This window comes from Sprattus sprattus (assembly GCF_963457725.1).
Source record: "Sprattus sprattus genome assembly, chromosome: 7".
NCBI classification, from domain to species: Eukaryota; Metazoa; Chordata; class Actinopteri; order Clupeiformes; family Clupeidae; genus Sprattus; species Sprattus sprattus.
In genome coordinates this window covers 20,802,939-20,816,835 of record NC_137926.1, presented here as the reverse complement: position 1 = coordinate 20,816,835, position 13,897 = coordinate 20,802,939, and the positions used below count along the sequence as shown (strand labels likewise).

The 13,897-nt window shown below is 39.8% G+C and overlaps 1 protein-coding gene across 1 annotated transcript in view; it reads right to left on the bottom strand.

The window, feature by feature from the left end:
• chd2 (chromodomain helicase DNA binding protein 2) overlaps window positions 1–13,897 on the bottom strand; it is a 35,752-nt gene that overhangs the window by 21,706 nt on the left and 149 nt on the right. The window contains exons 2-11 of the mRNA XM_080842389.1: window positions 13,514–13,622; window positions 8,383–8,653; window positions 7,625–7,711; window positions 7,141–7,196; window positions 4,310–4,432; window positions 3,649–3,822; window positions 3,246–3,385; window positions 1,174–1,399; window positions 864–964; window positions 681–722 (exon numbers count right to left, since the gene is read on the bottom strand). Coding sequence (XP_080698515.1) covers window positions 681–722; window positions 864–964; window positions 1,174–1,399; window positions 3,246–3,385; window positions 3,649–3,822; window positions 4,310–4,432; window positions 7,141–7,196; window positions 7,625–7,711; window positions 8,383–8,653; window positions 13,514–13,575 — 1,282 coding nt within the window. The 5' untranslated portion in view covers window positions 13,576–13,622. The remainder of the gene's footprint in view (window positions 1–680; window positions 723–863; window positions 965–1,173; window positions 1,400–3,245; window positions 3,386–3,648; window positions 3,823–4,309; window positions 4,433–7,140; window positions 7,197–7,624; window positions 7,712–8,382; window positions 8,654–13,513; window positions 13,623–13,897) is intronic.

Genomic DNA, 13,897 nt, shown 5'->3' with positions numbered 1-13,897 from the left:
TCTAGATATCAGCAAATTCAGAATGAATGTGTCATGCAGTCAGTCAAGAAACTGAAGCCTACAAGATGTTGATCTCTATAACATGACAAAGATTCAAAGTGTGCCTCAAAATACACCATGAAGTACAACAAGAAATGTAAACAGTAGCTTTTGGAATTTTCTGCAGCTACTGAACTTCAAGGTCCAGTGTGTAGTTTTTAGTGCCATCTAGTGGTAAAGTTGCTGAATTGCAACCAGCTGAATACCCTTTCCTTTTCAAGGGTGTTTCTACAGCGGCTATCAAATACCATAACTACGCAAAAAACCCTATCTGGAGCTTCAGTGTTTTTGTTTGTCTGTTCTGGGCTACTAGACACCCTAAGTTTCTCACAGAACTTGAAGTAAGCTACAAGGAAGAGTGTGAGAAAGTTCATAAATAAAAGAAATCTGCTAGAAACATTTGAAGAAAAGCTAATTGCTTAATGTTTTAATTGCTTAATGCCTGGGTCCACATTCTTTGTTTCTTTGATGTAGGGGTTAAAATGCCTGGTTTCACTTTGAGCAAATCATAGATTTCAAACTTTTGCATACAACTGTATACATAGATCATAATTGTATAACCATATGTTATAGTGGTGTTCTAATTATATTAAGTTGGGTTCGAGGCAGAGTACAATGTAGATATGTGAAATTGGACTTACAGGGAAAGTCGGAAGGTCCCTGTGATTTTCCTGTTTTCACAGCTGTTCAGGAAAGAACAACACACAGCTATTTCAACAAAAACATCCACGCACTTCAAAGTCCAGAGACGTATCAGATGAAAGTATAATGGTACAGCTTGTGTCGTCTCTTTCTTGAGACTATTAAAATCGCAAAACAATTACCAATCATTCTTTCCACAAATTGGAACTGCTTGTTTAGGTCCGTGGTGAGCTCTTGCTGACAGTTGTAGAATTCCAAATCCTCTGGAGAAGCTTTGTTCAACCTGGATGAAATATCAGTTAGTTAACACATCTTAGAGCAACAAGAAATAGAAAATGCCACAGAGACATCTTAAGGACATCCTCCTAATAACTTTACAGTTCAAATTCAGTTAATGCTTATTCCCCTTCAATGCTGATAATTACCTAAATAGTTTGAGTGAATTTTATTTTTGTATTTATATTCCTTTCATAGAATGTTTCTGTTCCTCACCAATACTGAAGTTCGTCATTCTTCTTCTTGAAGTTGTCCACCTTCTTCACGCCTTTGATCTTCTGCTGGATGAGGGAGTCCATACTCTCCCAGGTGTTGTGGATGTAGGACCAGCCTTTCCACTTGATTAAGTACTGCGTCTCCCCCTCATCCTTCTCTGGGTCAAAGTCTGCCCCTGGGTCCCCATTCTCCACTACAGCATACTGAGTTGTGGACGCCCCAGTGGCTAAACACACAGCAGATCTTCATTAGGATTACTTATGTTCACACCAACCATTCAAACCGTAGAGAAGACAAGACACTTTACATGAATTATTCTGTACATGCTGGTCGAAATGTTGAAATCATAAACTAATTCAATTTATTTCAGGCATGCAAACTGGTCAGGGGTGAAAAAGGTGAGAAGGTTGCGTGACAGGAAAAATTGCCGCTTCTTCACGCAGGGGTTAAAGCAAAAAAAAAATCCTGAGCCTGAACTTTTTTTTCTAGGCCTATGTGGGTGAGTGCGAGGGGGGGGGGGGTGGGGGGGAGTGGGGGGCGTCCTGTGGCGAGGACACATTTACAGGGTCAGAAAACAAACAATCAAACAAAAAAAACATTTAGAAATGAATGATGGCAGATTATGGTGGTACTAACACATGTCGCATTTACGATTTCTTTTGATATCAAGTTTTGCTGCTAAGCTTTGTCCTTGGAAGATTTCAAGATGACCTACAACCACAAGGTGACATGTTATAAGGGTATGTGAAATTCAGTCAGTGAAAGATTGGATTTGCAACCATTTCATTGAGGATATATGAAAAAGGACAGTGATTCACTTTTTAAACCGTTAAAGAGTAGTTTTATATTGCAACATTTCCATAATTACTTCGTTCAGAAGAAATAATCGTATAATAAAATATACATCTTTTATTCTAGCATACAGTAGCCTAATTGCTGAGGCATTGGCTATATTCATGTTCCTGCCTGGCAAGTGTTGCGTTTTTACTGCGTTGTATCTTCAACAAAAAAAACGAACGAGGACATTGCCCAGGTTCTTGTTGGTGGCTTCGTCGACATTTAAGGAAAGCTTTAGCTTTTCCGAAATACGTCTTTTAAACTCTGGTGTTATGCCGTGTGTGTTAAAATAGCTGGCATGCTGATTGGATATTGACAGTTTAGTCAAAGCAATTTTGTATTCAGCTATTTTTTGGCATAAATTCACCAGGGGTTGGGCGAGCTAGCCTGGATTGTGTTCTGCGATGAACGTACACACGCATATTTTCAGGGCACATTAACGGTCAGTTATTGATGCCGGAACATCAGATGTGGTTGTTGCTCCCGGTAAAAGCGTTGTGTGTTGGATAGCACGAACAGCTGCTCTACGAATAAGTGGAAGCACTGGAAGCACCTTTTTCCCGCTAGTTGCATACAGAAGCTTTCTTGAGCACAACAAGAGAGCACCTGCTTCTCTTAACTTCTTACACCGGCTACCAAAAGTCTTACCGTCCTTCCCTATCTCTTCTATTCATGCCCAGCGCCATTTCTTTTTCAATCCTTCATCAACTAGGAGGGCATCTTCCCAAGGATTCTTGAACTTACTCTGCTTCGGTCTGACAGTAGCTCTACTTTAGCATCTACGTAGGCAGAGCGATACAGAAAAGTCGGTGGTGAAAGCACATTTTCCCAAGACCCGCCCTAATCTACTTCTGATTGGCTAATTATGTTCTTTTGACAGCCTGAGAGTTGTGCTTTTTTCATATCATTGGCAGACGAACTCATAAACTCGAAAGTGATGGTGATGATAACGAGTTTTCAATATAAAAAAAAATTATATTAGACTTTTTTCCCGCAGCCAAACGCTGCACGCCGGAAATCCGGCACGGTGCCGGAATACTTTAATCCCTGTTCACGAGAAAGTAATGCAGCTGTTCTTCATCTTCCTCTGAATTGCCCCCCCCCCCCCCAAAAAAAAAACTCCTCGGATCTACACGATTCACGTAAATGGCATATTTCGGTGGGGAAACGGCGAATCTCGCCGAAAAGCGACAAGTTTGCATGCCTGTATTTAACTAATTAAATAACTGACTAACCTCCTTTCTTCCCAGTTCTAGTGTCCATGACCTTCTCAATGGTCTCGCTGTCGTCATCCTCTGTCTCCTCGGCCCCTTCTCCTACCATCTCGATTAGGTCATCTGAGTCGGTCTCAAAATCGTTTTGGTCTTCCTTATAACTGAGAGTACAGAGGACAGACATCCCAAGTCAGCTTGTACGACTGTAACTGCCCTAGAATGGACCCTCCCCCGCCCAACATGAGGAGTTCCAGGAGCTCCACATATTCAGGACCACAAAAAACTATTATGTGTGGCATTTAAAGGTTACACAGAAAACAATTACAGTTTTATTAAAGAAACAAGCTCTACTTGCACTTTTGGGGGCACTATCTGATCAGGGAACAAATTGTGCCATCTTGAATAAAAGCAGCAACACCGGTACCTGACTTTAGCAGCTGCACTTCGGCGGGTTTGTCTCTTTGGGGTGTCATCTTCATCATCATCATCGTCATCATCATCATCGTCATCGTCGTCTTCATCTGATGTGTCTTGCTTCCTTTGCTTGCGTCCCTTTTGAGTCTGCTGTTTCTTTGCCCCGCTTGTTTTGGTCTGAGGTCTGCAACACGTGGAGCACACACACACAAATGCATGTCCTATTGGATTGTGCACACATTGACACCATCTCGCTCTGCTGCCTCGATCTACCCACGTGTAGCGAACGGACATGTGCCAATGGCCTTAGGACAGCTTCCAATAATTGACATGATCATTTCAAAAATAACAATTTCAATCAATTAGACTTTAACAGTCCGATTTTAGTAACCAATCATTCCTTGTAAATATTGGATGTTAGAGCACAAGATAGAAAACCACACAATATTTGGAAATGGCTAAATGTTAGAGGCAGGGGTTAGAGTGGGAATTTGGAGGTTTCAGATCTATTCAAATTGGCTGATTTGCTCTGGTGTTTTTTTCCCTTGTGTTCTTTCCACTTTCAAATGACCACCATTGTTGGTGGCACACCACTCCATCCCTTCCCAATTTGACCCCTTGCTTAAAGCAGGCAGGAGCTGTCTGAGGGCCACACTTCGCTACACTCTTACCTTCGGGCAGCAAGTCGTCTGGATCTAACTTTATTCTCTTCCTGCTCACTTTCTGAACTGCTGGCTTCCTCCTCCTCATCCTCATAATCTTCTGCATCATCATCATCATCATTCCTGGCATTTCTTTCAACACAGAAATACCACAGGTTCACCTTCCGGGGCCTATAATGGCTCAACTTTCTTCCCCATTACATGGCTCTTTGGTGAGTAGGAGTGACCAGTCTTATCCACAAAGAGCTATTGTGACTGAGACTTTCATTCTGACAGAGCAGTAGCACTAGACGCCTCTCACTGATCACATGACTGCAAGCTCCTTGTGATTGGTCAGTCTGTCTCAGCTTTGCTCGTGCTCAACTACGTCCACAGCAGCCCTTTGTGGATAACGTCAGTCACCCTCGGTCTCAAGTAAGAAGGATCAGTGCTAGACTAGACTCAGAAAGAAAAAATTGTCTCTCATTAATAAAAGTTCAGTATCAGAGCAGTGATTAGGAGTTGGGATCAATTCCATACAGATTTTAAAAGCAGGATCAGCCTTAAAGTCTGCATCACGGCTAATAAGCACTACAGAAGGTCAAACAAAGCGTTCCAACCATTCTGATCATTAAACACAATTTCATGCACTTCCATCATAAGGAAGGGAGAGTCTAATTAGACTAATTAGGGATAATCGTACAGTCCACCTGTCCGTATTGGAAAATACATCTTGACAGGACGAACAGGACATCCTTAAGGGATACATTTTCCAAAACTGACCGGTAGTTTATACATTATCCCATTTTGTTGATGTTCTGTGGCTTCCGCTGAGAAAAAATTGTTCTTCACGCAAATAGAACTTCAAAGTTTCAGGTATTGCGTAGCAACATATTACTTGCTGACTCCAAATTACACTGAACGGACAACTCGCGGAATGGTATGAAAGATCTTTTAAAGTCTTTAATGTTTTGCAGCAGTCAAGAAATATCATACCCCTCGAACGCTTGGATAGCCTATTTAATTCAACAGAACATTTAGCAACATTCTGAAAAGCCTTATAATAAAGTGTAAATAACAAAAAGGAATTGCTGAATGAAGGTCTGAATGTCATTTTATTAAGATACTAAAAAGAACATTTTATCATATAATCTAAACTTAAGTATTGCTGAAACACACCACTGCTAATGAAGGTAACTAGTTATAACATTGTCATTACACAGAACTCTTAAATCTGGCATTTTGGGGTTGTAAAAAAAAAAAAAAAAGTTGGCATACCCTTTGTTGGGTTTGAGGATATGTTTACCGTTAATCCTCAAATTGTGGCCGAGGTATGTTATTAACTTAGGCTGCACAGCGCACAGGCCTTTATTTGGGGCAGGCTTGTATTAGGGGCAGGCCTTTATTTCTTACTTATCTTCTGTTTTAGAATTTTATTATTTAAATCAAATAATAGGCATAATTACAGAAGCCTAATATCATTTATTGCATATGTGCAGCCATTTACCGGTAGGCTACCGGTAGAATTAAACCAGTAAGCCTATTGGCTAATCAACTTTCTGTAGGCTAACCATTCATAAATGAATCAGTACAAAAACCATAGTGTCAGTCTTGAGACATAATTTATTACCTCCAGCAAGGAGGTTATGCGATCGGCTCCGTTAATTTATTTGTCCGTCTGTTTGTCTGTCTGTCTGTGGACAAGATTTCCCAGAAACTACTGGGCAGATCTTTCTGAAATTTTCACAAGAGGTGGATCTTGGTCCTGGGACATCCCCATTATCCAGATAGATGATCCGGATAGATCTTGCTTTACTATCAAAGTCAACCCTTGCTGGAGGTCAGAAATCTCGGATTGGTCTTGTTACAGATCTTTTCCAATGCCAAATAAAAAGTGTATTGCGTAGCGCTTCATATTTAGTGTCAACGTAACAACGAAGTTATGGTGTTCACTGTCAGTCACGGAGGAAAAGGTTTCCAAAAGCTTTGTTTTTAATCATTTTTCTAGACACTCTATTATGCTTATCTCAGACTGAAAAAAAATCTATTCGACAAGACTGGTTTCCACCAAATCCAGGCTAACTTTCTTTCTACCTCCACCTGCTAATCGTGCTCTGGTCTTTTTGGCTGCATTCAGTTCATTCTTTTGCTTTTTCAAGTATGGAATTCGTCTCGGATCAATGTCAAACTGCTCTGCTGCTTTTTCTCCCGAATTTTCTTACACATACTTTAAAACCTTCTCTTTGAATTTAATATCAAATGTTCACCTTGGTGCCATAGTCTACTGCTTTAAGATCCCTTCTGGAAAAAGTATCCTAGCCAACTCAAACGTTAAAGATAAACCACAGTAGGCTACGGTACGTGCATTAAGGCTAAACAATAACAAATTGCTAGACGCGCCTTCATGAACAATAACAAATTCGCCTGGTAGGCCTACGTGGGAAAATGTATTTTTTTTTTTTTTACTGCAAACAGCCCCTGAAATTAGCCAACAACATTTAACATGAGGAGAACATGTATTTATGAAATGCGTTAAATTAAATTGTGATGTCTGCTTTGTGCTGATGCTAGTAGGCTACCGTAAAATAGGCTACCCTATTGTCCCCCCGGCCTGTATTTGTCCCGGCCTTCATTTGTCCGTATCAACCACGCCCCCGGCTACTATTTGAAGCCGGCCTCTAATTGAGTCCCGGTCTTTATTAGAGGATTTACGGTATACTAACTTGAATGGGCATGTCATTAAATTCAATGCAACTGCAATTATTACAAAAATAATACAGACATAACAAAAAGCGTACAAGGTAATTAATCTAAACAAACAACAGTAATTTTATGTGACACCCAGTCATCAATCCACTTACTTTTTCTTATTCGGTCCTTTCCTTTTGCCACCTTCACTCTCTGAACCACTGCTACCCTGAAATTAATAAAAACAACCTAATTATAATACAACTTCAAAGTCAGTTCCTCCGAAGTCTCAGTGAGCGCAGGTGAGTGATGGTTACACTTATTTTATAATAAATGACCACAGGAGTGGCAATAGTGTGCAAGTGGGTTTAGAAGATTTGCTTTTTCTACCACCAGGTGGCGTTCCAGTCACAAACACAAACAGAACAGCATCATGGCACATTTTCTAATTCTGGTTTTTGCAATATCTGCTTTGTGCTTCATTGATCCGCACTGCTGAGTATTCAGATTTCCAAGTGACGACCAACACCAATGTTATAATTTATTAACTTAATAAATCTTAATAAACGAAACAATCTAAATGAAGCTCAATTGTAGTTCACAGTGAGTAATTAGAAGAGATGAAGAAAAGAAAGGAATATTAAAAGAACGCCTCACCTCTGCCCCTATGTTCAAACGTGAGGGCTCCTGTCTACTGCGATTAGATCTCCGAACCCCATACACATCTGGATGCTCCTCCCACATCTGAAACCATACGTCGAGGGGAAAATGAGGATCACCGTCAGAACAACCTTCAGACAGATCTGATTAACTGACAAAGGTGATATATATTCACTTTCACTATTTATGCTTATTTTGCTTAATATTGTTATATTTTAAAAACTCTATTCGTCAGCAGGAAAGCACAGCATCTGTGAACAATTTAAGGCCATACTGATGGTTAAAACTTCCCCCCTGCCTGATACATATTCGGTGAAGGTCTTATACAACCACCCCTTTTTAGGAGGGAAGAGTAGGGTGATGTACAAGTGGCCTTTTCAAGCCTGTGGTGCGGAAACGAGATAAGAGTGATTTTACCACACTCACCACCACTTAGCCTATTTTTCAGTCTAGAAGTACTGAATGGCTATCCTTGATACAAGTAGATCTTAGAATAATACATGGATGGAAACATAAAAGATGAATTTTCACCCAATAAATGTTGAGCAAAACAAGTTTTACTGAACACCCTGCTAGTATTTCAACTTCTGAGACCGACCCAACAACAGGACTGTCAAAATGCCAATATTCCCTCGCCATTACATGAAATTCAGTTCAAAATAGGTCAACGACTGTGATGGGTGACGCATGCTTTCATAACAGAAATCAATGATGGGAAGGGGCGCTCTCTCTCTCTCACGGTCTCTATTTTATACCTTCTTCACATCGGCCAGCTTGTCTTTCTTCCGTACAGGCTTGTTTTTGGCATCCCCTGAGGGATGCTGTGACTTGGACCCGGTGGACTCGCTCCCAGAGGCCGAGTGGCTCTCCGAGTCGGAGGTGCTGTTGGACTCAGAGCGTCGCGAGCGGGGCCGGTCGCTGCCATGCTGGCTTCCATGCTGGCTTCCATGCTCACTGCCCTGCTCGCTCTCCGACTGGCTGCCTGACTCCGAGGCCGAGTGGTTGGATTCCTCAGAGGCTGAGTTACTACAACATCAAAAGAGAGAGGAGGATGGGGGGAGGGGAATGCTTACTTCACATTTTCCACAGCTGGTGCACTGAGAGGAGTTTCACTGTGTTTTTCCTTAATTGCCAGTTAGTGTGGTTCATTTAAGTAAAACATGTCAGCTGGTTTCTTTTCCAAACATTTAGATAAAAAAAAAATGCCCTCCTAAAATTGTCCAATAATATAATCTGAACCAGCATGGTAACTGACACTCTAAAACCCTTCAAAACTCAGGGGATGGTCAGAAGACTCTATTGGCCCGTGACAGAAGCCTTGTTGCATAATAATCATCCATGGTTAGGTCTAACTGTTGGTCAAGGACACTCAATCCTCTTTAACTCAGCTTTAAATATACACCCCTGCCATCAGCCCCTGCTGGGACCGTGCGCACACCACAGGAATATAGAGAGAACATACGTCTCGAGAATGTACGTCACCCGACACCAGAACACTCAATGACACAATTGTGTAACTGATCTTTTGGCCAGAGTAACCACTCGTGTGAATGTGAAGTTTTCATTTCTAATACAGACATTTATGTGCAAATATTTGTTGCATGAGACTTCTATCAGGTGCAAAGCTTTTGTTTTTGCTTTAGGGTCACACATGGCTGAATGGTCACAAGCAAAAATGGAATATGTTAATGGTAAACATAAAAACATTTTTTTTCTGTTAGTATGAGAGCAATACATATATAATAATTATAGGTTTATACTACAGAAGCATTTTAACAGTATATTTGTGCCCCGGAATTGAGAAAGTATTGTTTCAGAATGCATTTTCTGTTCCCATGATCATTCCCCATTTTGATTCATCTGCACACACTGACCCTGATGAACCTACTAAATTCATGCTTGATTGATTAGAGACTTAATTAGTTTTTGAGCAAAACCTCATTCAGTGTTACTAGTCTTTACGCTATGGGGATGGCCGGTGATATACTGGGCAATTCTATTGGTAGTAGGAGAACAAAGGAACGACTTAATGAGTCTGTGCCATATTTAGTCTGGCACTCATCTCAGCTGGTCGAGGGACGGCACAGCACCTAACAGAGCCACAGGGTGAAAGAACTCTCATTTCCTTCCTTCCTCACCCCCGTGTCTTAAAATAGATCCCTCCTAGGTTACCTTACACGGTGAGAAGAATGCACCCTCTACTGTTATAAATATACATTTTAACATACCCATTTTCAGAGGTGTCGAGCTTATCTCAAATTGACATTTAAATCAAACAGAAGTGAAAGGGAGGTCATGGAAAAAAGGCTAAAATCTTTTTTTAATCCGTCTAATAGTTAAAAGTGAATCCTTAATATGTTAACAACCACGGTGTAAAACACTCTGATCTTTGTGCAAACCACAAAGCAAAACAGAATCGTCTCCTGTGCCTGGGTGTCTGACTGCTGCTGACAAAGCAAGCGGGGAGGACTGCTTCCCCCTTCCGTCTTGATGGCTACAGACAAGGGCGGAACTCAACCCTCTGCTGAATTCTTATAGGCCACTGGGTTGCTATGCAGAAAAGGACCAATCAAAATTCTCCACCATTTCTGACCTCTGAAACACTTCCGGCTTTCCCTTCCTGTAGTTCCAGGGGCTCTTTTTGTATTGCACCAAGTCACACAGGCTATGCAGCACAAAGCAAGAGCCATTTTGTGACTCTGAGGTGGACTTTCAGCCATTTAATGAAGCAAATCACACATCTGAGGGAAAGTACTAAATCATGAGGATATGTAGGGAGATCTGGTAGAAAGCTGATGGCTGTCTGAACGTGTACAGCTGGTCCAGAGTTAACATGTCCTACATGCCTTAAACATATCTGATCCAATTCCAGATAAATGTGCTTAGAAAATGGCTGCCACAAACTCAGCATAAACAAAACACCAGGAGTAGAAACTAGCTTGTAGATTGGTGGTCACTGTGAATAAGGCCTTATTAATAAGAGCACACCAGTATTAAGTGAAAAATAATCAGAAATATTAACCCTTTGTTAAGCATTCAAAAAAAGGTGTTCTTAATTAGGCTGCAGCATGTTTACAGAACGTGCAAGTTTTCAAGACCCAAAACAACAGTGGCGAGCATGTTCATCAATGACCAATTCAAAATTATGAGTGGAATCATCAAATGCCCCTTATAATGGGGTAAACTTAAACGCAATGTACACTTAAAATTGACAAACTGACATGCAAGCTCAAAAGAAATGCAGGAAATCCTGCTTGTGCATTAAAGTTCAAATACCAATGCATCTCAAGCAGAGTTCATTGAGTGATCCAGTACACCATTAATAGGCATGTAGTTCTCAGTTCTCAGACTGCTTCCGTGTGTTTAGATTCATAACATTTGTGGGATACATAACCGTAATAGAAAAATAAGGTCTCTAATTGATTTTTATAACTTGGGAATCAAGTTTAACACTTTCATTACAATCCTGATCTGGCTGTCATACAGGCTTGCCGATATTAGGCATAACTGAAGTTATCCAGCATCCTGCTCTTGACATCACCCATCGGTAAAGATGCTACACATTACACATCATATTCAACAGCTAGACAAAGCCTCTCAAACAAACACTGGAGACCCAGTTCAGTCACTTAAATATGTGACGGTATGTTGTCCAGCTTTGAAATGGAAATACTGAATAAAGCATTTCCAGAGTCAGTTAACATGTAGACTTGCAATGGACAGCTTTGATTTATCACAACTTGAGACTGAAGTCCTGAAGGGGCCTGCGTTACACCTTGTATATGATGTTTGGTAAATTGGCCAAATATCAGTCTAATTGCTAAGTGGTATAGCCCATTATGAAGGACTATACCATTTCACATTTCATATTATCAGCGGCAGTGGCAGATTGTTATCATTTCAGAGTTTGTTCATCCTGATAAAAACAGGGTGACTGGTATGTTGATAATACATGTTAATGCTTCAACACACCATTAAGATGAACAAGAGGTTTAACTGAACACTGAGTAGACCACTGCATGTCTTTAGCCCAACTGTATGTGGCATTGCATTTACCTGCCGATGAGAATTTATCAACATTTCAAAATAAAAGTCCTAGTTTCAGAACAATGACCATGTTTGACTGTTTATTGAGGAGAACTCGACACAATGCAAAGCATCCTAGGAGGTAACTGTGGTTACCAGAGTGGTTATGTGTACAACTTACCATGTTTCTAGATTCCATAACAAAGTTACTGTGTCCCACAGGATTGTTGATAATGCTTATTAGGGTTTTAACCAGAACGACCCATGATCACAGATACTGATAGCTTTGGCCTAATCTACTGTCAAATTTGGCCAACTATTACCTGCAAAGAAAAACAGCCCTATGCACTGCTAAATAAAAATAAATAATGCTAACACTAACCTGGAAAGAGAATAAACACATTGTGACCATATAACTGCTGTTCCTAATAAGAGGCATCTTGTTCATAAAATGTCCATTAAGGCAACACATGTAGAAGCGGGGTAATAACACAGGGATAATTATTTTCACACTAATAAGTCTGCTCTACCATCATATTAATATTTCACATGCAACATCATTGATGAATTGCACCAAGAGATCTGATATTCTTTCAATTTGCACTTGAACAGTAAACAGCTTGCACAAATTGATTTTATTTTTAATTAGTTGGCTTAATCAGTGCATCAGTATGTGTGCCTTGTCAATATTTAAATGTCAACCTGTGGAATGTAAAATCAGTGTTAAAAGAAGAAAGCATTAGGGCAACATAAAACACTCAATTCAGAATGTTTTCTTGTTTGGGAATGCAAATAGTAAAAGGTGGCTTTGGTTTTTAAGCTTGCGTTTCACATAATATTAGTTTCAGGTAAAGATGTTAACCAGAGCACTAAAAGTAATTTAGAATGTATAATGTCAAAAAAGTTAGTGATTTGTTATGTATAATGTCAAATAAGAAAATCATTTTCCTCTGGGACCTTTAATGATGTCAACTAAGGGCATGTGAAATATGATCAACATACAACTCAGAAACAGCAGGGTAACTTTGAGATTAGCACATTAATAAACATTAATCATGTCATGTCTAATGTGAGGGATGGGGTAAATGGTTTTGTTAGAGACATCATGAAGTTAAAAAAAACAATGTTTACAAATACTCAAAACCTTTCTGTTTTAGCAATGCATTTAGGCCTTAAACTAAGTTCGTAATATACACTACAATTACTAACATTACAATTTAAATTGTAGAATTTAAACACTGACAGGACTTAAAACATAATACATATGGATAGAGTGATGCCATTAATGAGTCAAATAACATAGTATACTTAAATTATGATTATTTTGTTAACCAAAATGTAGATAAGATTATGTCCAGCCTTCTCACAAAACATTGCTTACTACGTGGCATTTCTGTGGCGAACACGTCCAATGATGGATTGTAACGATAACAATTATTTATATCTAGAACACGTGTTGATAAAAAAGTATGAAATGATCAAAAAAGGGCATAAACGTTGCATGTAAAATGGTGCAATGCAGCAGACTAATCAGACAAGGTCATTTTACACTGTCACGAAGTAACAAAAAAACATTACTGAACCATGCCACTACAAATCCAAAACTAAATCGAACACATCCGATTGCTATGCATTTGAGTTCTGATGTCTTACATAGGCCCCAATGGTTAAGTCTTAAGTTTTTCAAATGCTGGCAAAATTAGGGTGTGGCTATTTTGCAACGTCAAGGTCAATGATCCGTACCAAATAGAAATCATCGAAACTGTTATTAATATACATGGGCAAGTGATCAACCATGCTTGTCAGGTTATACAAATCACAACAGATGCCAAAAAATGGATAAAATACATGAGTTCGTACCTGGATGCATTGCTTTGTGTTGAGCCTTCATCCTCCTGCTTTTTAGACTTATTCTTCATCATCGTTGTGTTTTGGAAAGTTTTGTTATGATGTTATGTCCAGGTATTTACTGTCAAAAGTTGAAAGAAGGATGAACTATCACACATGCCCCATCAGCCTGCTTTTGCTAAAAGGACAGCAAATGCCTCGCAGTTGCGACCGAGAAGTGTGACTGTACACAACCCGGCATTAAAAAATGAAATACAACAATCAAAAATAGAGCATCGTGTATCAATAAATGTATGACACCTGCTCAATACTAATCGATACAGAATAACCATGTGTTGATTCCATTTCAAAGTGATCCATGTACTGGGCCACATACATAAATTCGAACTGCGTCAC